Here is a 12915-nt window from a genome sequence, read left to right as displayed (position 1 = left end):
ATCCCACAATGGCCCTTATTCAATTCACTTTTTCTCCTAGGAGATACATTTTTCAACTTCTGTTTCTACAATTGAAAAAGTATCAAAGTATTTTCTTGCTTGCTGGTGGCTTAAAAGGCATTTTGGTGATAAGGTGTGAAATCTCACCTAGGAGAAAACTTACCGTCTTTCCCCTAATATAAAATCTACCCCGAAAATAAGGCCTCCCTTATATTTCAAGCTTGCTTGAAATATAAGACCTATTACGAAAATAAGGCCTAGCTGGGGGGGGCGCTGTGTGTATTGGGAGGTGTGTGGTCTCTTACCGCACCTCCCTTGTGGCTGCGTCCCCCTCCGTTCCAGGTAATTTCTCCGATGGTGGTGGCGGCGGCGACATGGTATTCAAGCTATGAGGGCGCCCTTTGACCCTCACGCTGCACGCAGTACTCTTTGCCGGCTCTGCGCTGACGCTCCCCTCATGCAATAATCAATGTGCGCCTGGGACGCATAAGCCAGGCGCACGATTATGATAGGAAGGGAGCGCCTGCGCAAAGCTGGCAAAGCGTACTGCGTGCAGCGTGAGGGTCAAAGGGCGCCCTCATAGCTTGAATACCATGTCGCCGCCGCCACAGGAGAAATTGCTTGGAACGGAGGGGGACGCAGCCACAAGGGAGGTGCGGTGAGAGCCTCCCCATACACAAAGCGTCTAGCCCCTTCCCCCCGAAAATAAGCCCTAGCACATATTTTCTCCCCACAAAGAATATAAGACAGTGTCTTATATTCGGGGAAAGACGGTAGGTGAAAAAAGTAATTTGAGTGAGGGGCTAATAAGTGCGGATAGAGAAGCACCTGCACACGCATGCTTGGCTTTATTTGATTCCATAATTTTATGCCATTACGCAGTACTGCTTTTTCAGATGGAGCTTTGCTTGCCTGCTGCACTGCTGGTGTTGGCTCAAAATATTCCTTATTTAAAGCACACCTGAAGCGAAAATACACTTATAATATAATGAATTGTATGTGTAGCACATTTAAGAAATAGAACATTAGTAGCAAAGAAGAGTCTCCCATTGTTTTCCAGTACAAGAAGAGTTAAAAAAAAACCTTCAGCTATCTATGCAAAAGAGCTTCTCTGAGCAATTTGGCACACTGTGTCTAATGCTGGGTACACACAATACGTTTTTCCGCTCGATAGATGGATTCGATAAATAATTCCCGACATGTCCGATATTCCTTCCGATTTATTCTGCGCTCGATTTATCAAAGAAGAGAATGGAAAAAGATAAGAAAAACGTGGGGAAGATAAGAGAATCCAGTGCAGAATTGAGTGGAAAATCGAGGGTACCGTGTATACCCAGCATTATACAGTCCTGTTGTCTGAAGCACTTAGTGTACCAGAGATCTTGAAAAGTAAAGATTTGATACTTACCCGTGGCTTCCTCCCGCCCCATAAACACGTCTGAGTCCCGCGGGCTGATGTTCAGCTGCGAACAGCCCCAGTAACTGGCTCAGTCAGTACAGTCTGGGGCTTCTGCACATGCGTGGACCTCTTGTGAGGTCAGTGATGGACAGCTTGAGATGAGGGTTTACTGCAGGAAGGTTCAAAGGGTCGTCATTTTTGTTTTGTTTTATAGATTCAAATAGAGTGTGGTTTTAAAACTGTAACTGTGACAGTATGATGCAATGTTATAAAAATGCTATATAACTGAAAATAAGACAGTTGATATTGAGCATGAGACTGTTTTCTTTGCTGCTAATGTGCTTTTTGTTATCCTTACTACACACACAATTCATTATCTCGTAAGGTTTTTGTTTTCTTTTTTTTTGCTTCAAGTTAGCTTTAAACTCCTAGTTTGTGGGCTAATTGCTTGGTTTAGGATGCACTGTGCAATATATGTATGCGTGTGTGTGTGTGTGTATATATATATATATATATATATTAATACAGTGGGGTGCAAAAGTATTCGGCCCCCTTGAAGTTTTCCACATTTTGTCATATTACTGCCACAAACATGTATTAATATTATTATTATATTGGAATTTCACGTGAAAGACCAACACAAAGTGCTGTACATGTGAGAAGTGTAACGGAAATCATACATGATTCCAAACATTTTTTACAAATCAATAACTGCAAAGTGGGGTGTGCGTAATTATTCAGCCCCCTTTGGTCTGAGTGCAGTCAGTTGCCCATAGACATTGCCTGATGAGTGCTAATGACTAAATAGAGTGCACCTGTGTGTAATCTAATGTCAGTACAAATACAGCTACTGTGTGACAGCCTCAGAGGTTGTCTAAGAGAATATTGGGAGCAACAACACCATGAAGTCCAAAGAACACACAAGACAGGTCAGGGAGCAAGTTATTGAGAAATTTAATGCAGGCTTAGGCTACAAAAAGATTTCCAAAGCCTTGAACATCCCACGGAGCACTGTTCAAGCGATCATTCGGAAATGGAAGGAGTATGGCACAACTGTACACCTACCAAGACAAGGCCATCCACCTAAACTCACAGGCTGAACAAGGAGAGCGCTGATCAGAAATGCAGTCAAGAAGCCCATGGTGACTCTGGACGAACTGCAGAGATCTACAGCTCAGGTGGTGGAATCTGTCCATAGGACAACTATTAGTTGTGCACTGCACAAAGTTGGCTCTTATGGAAGAGTGACAAGAAGAAAGCCATTGCTAACAGAAAAGCATAAGAAGTCCCGTTTGCAGTTTGCCACAAGCCATGTGGGGGGCACAGCAAACATTTGGAAGAAGGTGCTCTGGTCAGATGAGACCAAAACAGAACTTTTTGGCCAAAATGCAAAAATGCTATGTGTGGCAGAAAAATAACCCTGCACATCACTCTGAACACACCATCCCTACTGTCAAATATGGTGGTGGCAGCATCATGCTCTGGGGGTGCTTCTCTTCAGCAGGGACAGGGAAGCTGGTCAGAGTTGATGGGAAGATGGATGGAGCCAAATACAGGGCAATCTTGGAAGAAAACCTCTTGGAGTCTGAAAAAGACTTGAGACTGGGGCAGAGGTTCACATTCCAGCAGGACAACGACCCTAAACATAAAGCCAGGGCAACAATGGAATGGTTTAAAACAAAACATAGCCATGTGTTAGAATGGCCCAGTCAAAGTCCAGTTCTAAATCCAATCAAAAATCAGTCATGATCTGAAAACTGCTGTTCACAAATGCTAGCCATCTAATTTGACTGAGCTGGAGCTGTTTTGCAAAGAAGAATGGGCAAGGATTTCAGTCTCTAGATGTGCAAAGCTGGTAGAGACATACCCTAAAAGACTGGCAGCTGTAATTGCAGCAAAAGGTGGTTCTACAAAGTATATTGACTCAGGGGGGCTGAATTATTACGCACACCCCACTTTGCAGTTATTGATTTGTAAAAAATGTTTGGAATCATGTATGATTTTCGTTCCACTTCCCACGTGTACACCACTTTGTATTGGTCTTTCACGTGGAATTCCAATAAAATTGATTCAGGTTTGTGGCAGTGATGTGACAAAATGTTGAAAACTTCAAGGGGGCCGAATACTTTTGTGTGTGTGTGTTACGCACACGTATACGTATACATACATACGTCCATACATACATACATACATACATACTCATTCCAGGTGCATAGTTTTGCTTCAGGTCCTGCATGATTTTACCCCAGTCAGCACTGAAAATATTTTATATCATTTTTCGTAAGGCAATGGAATGTCAAACAGAACTCTAATGTTGCCAAACATGCCTGAGCGATGCTTTGCAGGTATTTAGCTTTGTGTGTCTTCAGGTTTGGATATTAATACGTTAGAAGTGCTATATTTATAGATTTCAGTTTGCAGATGAAATGCCAGACGGTGCAGTATAATGTGACTGTCCGGTTTGTTGGCCAGATGTTGACCTTTGTACCTTGCCTGTAGGCTCAATTATGCATGCTTAGGACAATGCAAAGATGGTGATGTGCGATGATACTTAATGCCATAGCAACCAGAAATCCTTTCCACTGCTCCTAGATCAGTGATGTCATAGCTAATGTGTTTATGCAGCTTTTTACCAAGTTGTATTTTGCCTATGAACATATTTATGCAGCTGTCATGATTACCTAATTAGTTTATATTGTCCTTATCTTCATTCCATTTTGTGTCTCAGCAGTCTGGGAGTTCAAGCTGGTCTGAGACTTTCCGTGTGGATGACACAGTTTCCAGCACACTGCAGAGTCTAGAGGAGCAGAGCAGTGAGTTCTACAGTTTAGAAGACAGCAATTGCTTATCTAGCCTGTTGGTCTCTCCAGATAAGCTACTTACAATTGAACCCAGTGCTCTCGTAACGCACTTGGACATTCCTGAATTTTCAGAAACGCTAGATATAATTGGAACAGTAAGTATAATAAAAAAAGTCATTTTTGCTGTTATATTGACTGGTTGAGTGCTGAGACAATGCTAAAGCTCACCTGTTGCTGTTCTTCCGCTCTGATTGGTCAGCGGCAGCACAACTGCCTGTTCAAAGTTCCAGGATGTGAAAGCTAGAGGTCAATAAAAGCATATATGTGGCCATTGTGAGTTGTGTAAAAGTGTGATAGTGTAAGGGGGGGGGGGCTGAGTAAACTTTTGACCTTTATAAACATTTGAATATCTGAAAAACTATAAAAGATAGAAAGATTATTTTTGCAGCACAGATGAGCACATGCACAGCACTGCCCACCCATACCAGTGTCATGTCTGTAGGTTGTTGTACGGGCTGGGTGATGGTATTGTTTTGGAAATAAGGGCTATTATTTTCAAAATGAAAGAAGCACAAATCTTAATTTTTGCAGCACAAATAGGCACAAATGTAGCACTAACCAAGCATGATGGAATTTTTATTTGTGCTGATTGTAGGGGGCAGCTCCATGGAGCTTGAAGGGGGGTACTGTACTTACTACTGGCAACCGATTTGTGGATGAATAACACTTTAAACAGGGAACAGAGCATTTAACTGGGATGGACTAAGCTGTTCATTTTTTGGATGTAATTTTTTGTTTTCTGAATTACAAGATCTAACTCTTCACATATACTGACTACAGTGATCTCCTCCAAGCAGGATCCAGCTCCGTGGAGTGAAATAATTGCCTTTGACGCATCTGCTGATGTTTCTCAAGTGAAGCTGTCTCCAGTAACGATCGTTCCATTTGGACAGGAGTCCTCACAAGATTGCAACTCTGAACTTATTGATGTGGAGACTGTTAATGAGGGCAGTGAAGGGTTCCTTTCATCTTCTGTCATGGTGAAGCATGAGACTTCTCCATCCGTTCCAAGGAAGAAGGGGGGACAGCTCAGACAGTCACCTGCTACAAAAGAGAATGAAGAGCCCAACATTACTTTGCTTAAAAGTACTCCAGTGAAATCCCTCCCCTTCTCCCCTCTCACCTTCTCCCCCTCACAGGTTGGTATATCCTTGCTGTTAAAGCACCAGTTGCCTATTGTTTATGCTGTGTTTTCATAATTTTAGCCTCCAATCTTGTTTAAATGCTGAGGACATCAGACACACTACTACTTGTGTGGTATTCCACAAAATATGCAATGTTAGTGGGCCATGAGGACAGGTTTGGGAAACCCTGCACTAGAACTATAGTTAAATTAAACAAGCATGGTGCATAGTGATGTCATTTTGTCTTTTGGCTTTCTATACGTTTTTTTTGCCTATTTATAATAATGATGCTGTCTAGCGTTCTGAGTGCCAGTCATCCAGAACATTCAGTGCTTCACATTTTTTCATTCTTATTCACTACTTCAAATATATTTGAAACTCGAAAAATTAGAATATCATGCAAACAATCAATTTATTTCAGTAATTCAACTTAAAAGGGGAAACTAATACAGGTAGTCCCCGGTTAACGAACGAGATAGGGACTGTAGGTTCGTTGTTAACCTGAATCTTTTCTAAATTCGGAACATTGTGCCATCTCTGTCCCCTGTATCTCCTCTGTGTCCCCCTGTGCCTCCAGTGTCCCCCTCTGTGTCACATCTGCCCTCTGTACCTGCTTATACAAGTTTAAAAGCCATTTTTTCTTTGAATTTTTTAAAATAGATTTATTTATTTTTTTTAAATCCAATTTGAAAAAAAAAATGTTTTACTTGTTCCCATGGAAACACAGAATCCATGCCGTCGGCGGGTCGTTGGTAAGTCGGGCGTTCGTAAGTCAGGGCTACCTGTACATGAATTAGGAACCCTTTGCAGGTGTTTTGGATTAATTAGCTGTTTGGAGTCTGACACATTGAGCCTAGAATATTGAACATTTTCACAGTATTCTAATGGTCTGAGATTTTGATTTTGGGGTTTTCATAAGCTAAGCCATAATCCTCAAAAGTATAACAAAATAAAAGCTGGAAATATCTCGCTTTGTGTGTAATGAGTCTATTACATATATTAGTTTCACCTTTTTTAAGTTGAATTACTGAAATAGATGGACTTGTCCACGAAATTCTAATTTTTCATGTTTCACCTGTATAACTGCCACACAAAGGAAGTGGATATCTGCATCAGCAGGGTCCCTTTACTCGGTTCCTTGCCTCTATCTTACTGGGCAAAATTGTAACGCACAGCTAAGAGGTCTAATAGGTAAACAAAAAAACTCACCTCAATTAACTTTGGCTATAGCCATTTAAAACAGAATTTTTACATGTAGAGGTTGTAAGCCGGAATGGACTGTTCCCAAAGCCTTGTGTACTTCCTAAGAGGATTTAAAGACGCATTTGAAAGTCTGCTGTTTGTGCTGTTTTTTTAAACGCCTTCCTAGTTTTAAACAAAGGCAAAGCCATTATAAACGTAATGTAGTCCTTTCCAAATTAGACCATTTTATGTTTCACCTTGCCTGGAGTAAATGATTTCATGCATGTTCGTTATATCAGTGAGAACAAGCCATTTAACATAACCCATGCTACTGTCTTCTAGTTTTTTAATGCCGTATCTGGCAGTATCCAGGAGCAGTTCCTCCTTGAAAATCCTCATTATACTTCTACTCCGATATGTGGACAGAAGTACCTGACAACTCCTCTGCGCAAACAGACTGCGTCCTCTGAGGATAAGGAGAATCTGGGGTAGGTATTAACTATAGGTCTTTTTTTTTCTGCATACTGAAACGTATACATTTAGTTGCTGGTAACAAGAAAATAGTATATTTATGAATGTTCTTGGTATAAATTGTACCCAACCATACTGGAGGGGGGGAAGACATGTCTGATCGTGTGAAGAGCTCCATGGACTGTGTGACCACTCTTACGCGGTATCCTACAGCAGAGTACATATTGCGGCACTGCCACGTGAGTTGGGCACCAGGTGGTGCCGCTAGCTACAAAATATTGCTAATTTAGTTAATTGTCACTTAAACTCTCCCCTGCAAGTGCCTGACAAGAACCCCCCAAGCCTAACCCTAAGGCCTTGTTCAAGTTGCGCTATCGCCAGGGCTCAGCAATTATTCTTTTTCTAATCGCTCTGCGTGTTATAAGTGCTTTTGTAAGCGCTTTAGCAGAGCAATTATTTAAATCACTTCCTGACGTCAGCCAGGAAGTGATTACTTTGCCCCTGGAAATGAATAAATACAATGTATTTATTCATTAAAGCGCTGGGGAAATCACTATACAAATCGCTTTTTCTAGTGCTTTGCGATTTCCCTATACCTTCCATTCAGGGCAAATCGCCTTGAAAATGGTACATGCAGCGCTTTTGTCAGCGGCAAGCAAATGGAACGCCCCATTGAGAACAATCTCATTGGAAAGCATAGTGTAAGCGCTTTTAGGGTAGTACAAATTGCCTGCGCTTAAAAATTCCAAAAAACGCCTCTAGTGTGAATGAGCCCTACCCCTCACCTTTAAGTGCCTAACAAGAGCCCCCATGCCTAAACTTAGCACCCCTCACCTGTAAGTACCTAACAAGAACCCCTCCCCACCCCCAAAACCGAATGCCTAAACCTAATTCCTCCCCCATCCCCACCTCATAAGTGTCTAAAAAGAACCTCCACCTAATGCCTAACATCCCCCTCTTAGTGCCTAAAGCTAACATCCTAAGTCAGCCACCCAAACCATTGTTAGTTGTGGCCGATCCAATACAGTCAGCTCCAATCATTAATTCTATATAGTAGCCGGATAACTACTACCTGCATTGGGCGACCAACTCACTGTTTGGGCATCAGATTACCGATAGTTAACACAGGCATCTATTAGACACCAGCCGATTCCTGCACCCAAATGATCTGATCCGCATACAGCCCCCATAGTAAAGTGGTTTTCAAGCAGATTTGTGCATTGCCTGTCCCCTCCAAAAAAATCGCACCATCTAACATTTCATTATACCACTTTTAACTTTGATTACAACACGCACTCACTGCTTCTGCAGCATCGCTACATTTTGTTTCTATCCAGGGTTGCATTGATTTTTTTATTTTTAGCGGCAGGTTGATGGCACGGAGAGAGGACCAGGAAGGCTCTATGGGACCCAGAGCCTTCCATCTACATAGGTGAGCATCTAACTTTTTATTTTCCGGCGTCGCTTCAGTATGGATTTAAGCTGTCCTGGACACATCCCCTCCCTTAATCTCAAAAAGGTTAATTGGGCACTACATTACTGTTGTCTGGGAAGAAGCTAGAATGTTTGTCTGAAGTTAACCTTTAGATTTGTACCTGTTACAGATTCAGAACACCAACAATGTGTAGATCTTTGCTGACAACACCCAGAACACCAACTCCTTTCAAAAATGCTCTCGCTGCACAGGAGAGGAAATATGGCCCTTTAAAAATCGCGGTATGTATATACGTTTTCTTTTTTTAGGTTTGTACTAGTTTTGTTGACAACACTTTATTTATTTTAACTAACATACAATGAACCAGTGGTGTGTAAAGATCGTAAAGGTGCCTATACACTAACTCGATTTCCAGCCGATAGACAGCAGATTTGATCACTGTGATCGAATCTGCTGTGAAATCGATAACACAAACTTTGACCGATTTCCATCCGAAATCGATCGATTCCGTCGATCTGTCCAGGCGGCAAATTTTGCTCGATCGCCGGTGGGTCAGGAGCGTGTCGTTGGCGTTCGATTCGCCTACGACTGACACAGCAATAATCTCACCTGTTCCATTGGCACAAGTCCCCGGATCTGTGCTGTCCCTTTCTCCGGCTGGCCTTCTTCATCTTCTCTTCACTTTCTGTCCCGTCCTGTGACCAGCGTAAGTTCAAACAGTAGAGGGCACTCTACTGTTTGAACTTCCTCTTCTCACAGGACGGGACAGGAAGTGAAGTGAAGAGAAGATGATGGCCAGCCGGCAAAAGGGACAGCACGGACCCGGGGACTCGCGCCGGCGGAACAGGTAATGTATTGCTGCTGGCCGGGGGAGCAGAAGTGACCTGCGGCAGCTCCACAGATTGTGAATCGATTTCATTCAAAATCTGTGTGCATTGTATGGGCAGCTATTAGATCCCTCTATGATCAGATTCGATCAGAGAGGGATCTATCTGTGTATGGCTGCCTTAAGTATGACTGTACTGTGCACTGGTGACTACAACAATTAGTCACCAGATATGCTTTTTATACTGCAATAATATAAAAATTGCTATTCTTATGCCAAAGTAGTTCAGTGTGTATGTGCTATAACCTATAAATATTTATTTTTACTAAATTGATTTTGAAATTTCACAGCCTTTTGCCTACCTTGAAGAAGACATTCGAGAAGTGCTTAAAGAGGAGACTGGAACGGACTTCTTTGTGAAAGAGGAGGATGAACAGAATTACAAAGCCGATAGAGGGGTAAAATCACAGAATTGTTTTCAGAACAGCCAATCTAGTAAACTGATTTTGTTTGTTGTGAGTAGATGCTAGTTGGCTTAATCATTTGTTACTTCTGTTTATCTCAGATAGACTTTAGGCAGGCTAAGGAATAAACCTTATACAAATAAACACAGACGCCGGGAGCCCAGATGGTGTAGTACGTTCAGGAAATAAGACAGAAAGTGAATTGGAGGTTGTTGTACTCAGGTAAGAGGTGCCCAGATTTATTAAAATATTTAAAATCTAAAAACAGCGAAAATAGAGGCGGCACCAGGATGACACCAGTTGGGTACACAGGAAATTGTATTAGCACTAGGCAATTCGTTTTGTGAGTTAAAATGTCTCACTTCATCAGGCCAAAGTTCTAGAGTAATGAATAGCCAGTTATTGAGTGTCCCTCAAAAGAGAGATGCTCTACCTGGTTATTTATTATACCAAGCACTGAACTTTTGCCTGATGAAGTGAGATGTTTTCACTCACAAAATGTGTTGCCTAGTGCTAATAAAATTTCCCTTGTACCTAATTGGTATCATCTTTGAGGTAAGTCGCCTCTATTTTCGTCATTTTTAGATTTAAAATATTTTATGAAATCTGGTTGCCTCTTATCTTATCCCCTGCTGTGTTTATCACAGATGCGCAATTAGCAAATTCTCTTCTGGCTTCTGCAATCCTCTTTTCTGCAAACTGGCTGCATGAAGGACAATGGATGTTGTCATTGCTTCTTCATAATATCCGACATCACCAGGATGGGGGGCAAAGAAGAACCAGTGTGTAGGCTGCCAGAAACTATGGCATCACTGCAGCTTTGCTGTATCACACGAACGCTGAATAACTTTTTGTTTTTAAAGAAATGGAGCGTAAAGGCCTGAGCAGCTTCTTGTCTTTACAACTTTTGGCGCATCTATCCACTATTTCCCATTTTATTCCTTTCAGTCGACAAACCTCTGTCAAGGCAATACAATTCACTCAAGCATACAGGTCTACATCACAGAATTCTGAGAAATGTATAGCTAATTTTCACAGAGTTTTTGGTAAGCCTGATTGGACAGAACATCTTCCCTATCCAATCAAATCTGATAATAGTACTGTTACCAACAGTGAAGTCAGGTAGAGTATTTGATAGTCTCTTTGGAGTCTTCCAGCTTGAAAATTGCCTAATACTATACATATATATGCACGAGTCACTATACCAGACAGAGAAGACTTATTTGTAATAAGTTTCAGAGCCTAGATGCAGATTCTATTGATGGATTATTTTAATGCTTATTAAGCAACGCAAACTTTAACAGCGTAATTCTTTTGATTTCCAGCAGGCCTCTGCTTTTAAACGAGTTAGAAAGTCATTGGTTCTCGATGGTTGGGAAAAAGAAAATCTAGGCGATGAGCTGCAATCAGAAGATAGGGGTTCTAGATTAAAGGTATGTGCAGCAAACAATGGGCGGAATGTTTGTGTTTTTACAGCAGTTCTTTTCCAGTGCTGCTTGTCAGAGTCCTTTTAGTTAGTTATGTAAGTGGAAATCAAGATATGATTTGCATTTTAAGTTCTGCTGTTGAGAAGCTTTGGTGATCAAACCTATCTTGGACAACCCAGAAAACTGCAGTGTCTGTGAGGTTTGCTACAGCCAATTATGAATACTTGCCTCAGGAGGGCAAAGCCTCTGGATACTGGAGAGGCTTCCCCCGGTGTCCTCAGCCAGGCTGATTAAGCTATAAGGCCCCCTTCCCGTCGGAGCTCAAGCAGGTCCAGGCTACTGCACATGTGCGGGCTGGAACGGGCTGATGGAGGAGGATGGGGGAAACCTCTGCAGGATCCAGAGGCGTCCCCCTCTTTAGCGGAGTACCTCCCATAGGAGCACTTTTGTCCCTACAGGTACACAAGCGTTTTTTGTTTAAAAACAAACGGATCTACTTACCTGGGCTTCCTCCAGCCACTGGCAGCCTGTGTCCCTTGCTGCAGCTCCACTCCCAGCCTGATTTTTCTTTTAAAGCCAGTTCAGCCACAACTGATCCCCACACTGTCCCACGCCCATCAGCACAACAAGTCAACATTTTATTGGTTAGATCTTGAATGGGAGCATTTTGGGGTTCTGAACGTTCTATATGGAGAACCCATATTTTGTGTATGTGTTACAGGTTGCTGTGTGCATGGATTTTGGAGGGCGATGTTGGCCACATCCCTTTACGGTGTACTCTTTTCTACAAAATTAGACCAGTTCCATTTGTGTGAAAGGATTTATTCTAATGTCACATGGCCTGGCTTAGAACCTGGTACTCTTGTTGTCCCCCTGCCATTTTTTTTTAAATGTGCCTGGCAAAATTGGTCTTGAGCATCCCACACAGGGTGCATTGCATTTGTATTGCGTCCTTTAATAAAAATGTCTGCATTTACGTTTCCTCAAAAATGCACATGTTGTAATGTTATTGAGCATGGGTAACATTAAAAACTCCTACCGATGCACAAAAAAAGCTAGCGCAAATGTGTATGTGCATCCATGCTTAGGAGTGTAAAAGGAGCCTTAGCTGCAGAATTTTCAGCACTTTTCATATGGCTGTATAGGAAAAGAGGAAGATTTTCAGGGTAAGCGTACATATCTGGACTTTTTCTTTAAAAAAAAAAACAAAAAAAAACGCTCCCACTGATTTGCGTTAAAATCCCAATTGCGGTAAAAACGCACAATTTTACCTACAAGAAGCAAAAATGTTGGACCCAGTCACTCCTCTTGCATCTGTTTGATGATTGGTTGACATTTGAATCTGTAGCCATATAAAAGGATGTGTGTAAGCACGGTTTGTCAAAATGAGCTTGCACCTTGAAGAAGAAGCATGTCGCTTCGAAACAGCGGGCTGTAGTTACCTTCAGCCTATTCTTGACATGTGATTTTTTTATTGCATGTTTAAATAAAAGTGCTACTTTTCACTTAAGTGGTGCTGCTGATATTTGTTTTTACCTACAAGAAGCACTCAGAAAAGCGCTTATAGTGTGTGTGTGTGTGAGCCCTTAATGTTGCTTTTACATGTATACATCTACTGCAGGGTCACGTTAAAAATCTGTGGCATCCTGGGAATTAAAAATAGCTTTAGTATATTTTATACATTTTTTTTTTTTTTTTTTTTTTTCTTTTTCAAACCTGTGTAACT

The 12915-nt window shown here is 41.7% G+C and overlaps 1 protein-coding gene across 6 annotated transcripts in view; it reads left to right on the top strand.

Annotated features, from left to right (window-relative positions):
• The window catches only part of MYBL1 (MYB proto-oncogene like 1), a 75764-nt gene that overhangs the window by 60038 nt on the left and 2811 nt on the right, over nt 1–12915 (top strand). For 2 of the 6 annotated variants that reach the window (XM_068237456.1, XM_068237459.1), the window contains 6 exons: nt 4131–4355; nt 5055–5399; nt 6909–7054; nt 8642–8753; nt 9649–9756; nt 11088–11195. In XM_068237456.1, coding sequence (XP_068093557.1) covers nt 4131–4355; nt 5055–5399; nt 6909–7054; nt 8642–8753; nt 9649–9756; nt 11088–11195 — 1044 coding nt within the window. Of the gene's footprint in view, nt 1–4127; nt 4356–5054; nt 5400–6908; nt 7055–8641; nt 8754–9648; nt 9757–11087; nt 11196–12915 lie in introns of all 6 variants that reach the window. The other 4 variants (XM_068237454.1, XM_068237458.1, XM_068237457.1 and 1 more) reach the window with 3 other exon arrangements.

The sequence above is a fragment of the Hyperolius riggenbachi genome, chromosome 5, assembly GCF_040937935.1.
Source record: "Hyperolius riggenbachi isolate aHypRig1 chromosome 5, aHypRig1.pri, whole genome shotgun sequence".
NCBI lineage: Eukaryota > Metazoa > Chordata > Amphibia > Anura > Hyperoliidae > Hyperolius > Hyperolius riggenbachi.
The sequence above is the reverse complement of the archived record's forward strand: the minus strand, read 5'-3'. Positions and strand labels throughout refer to the sequence as shown.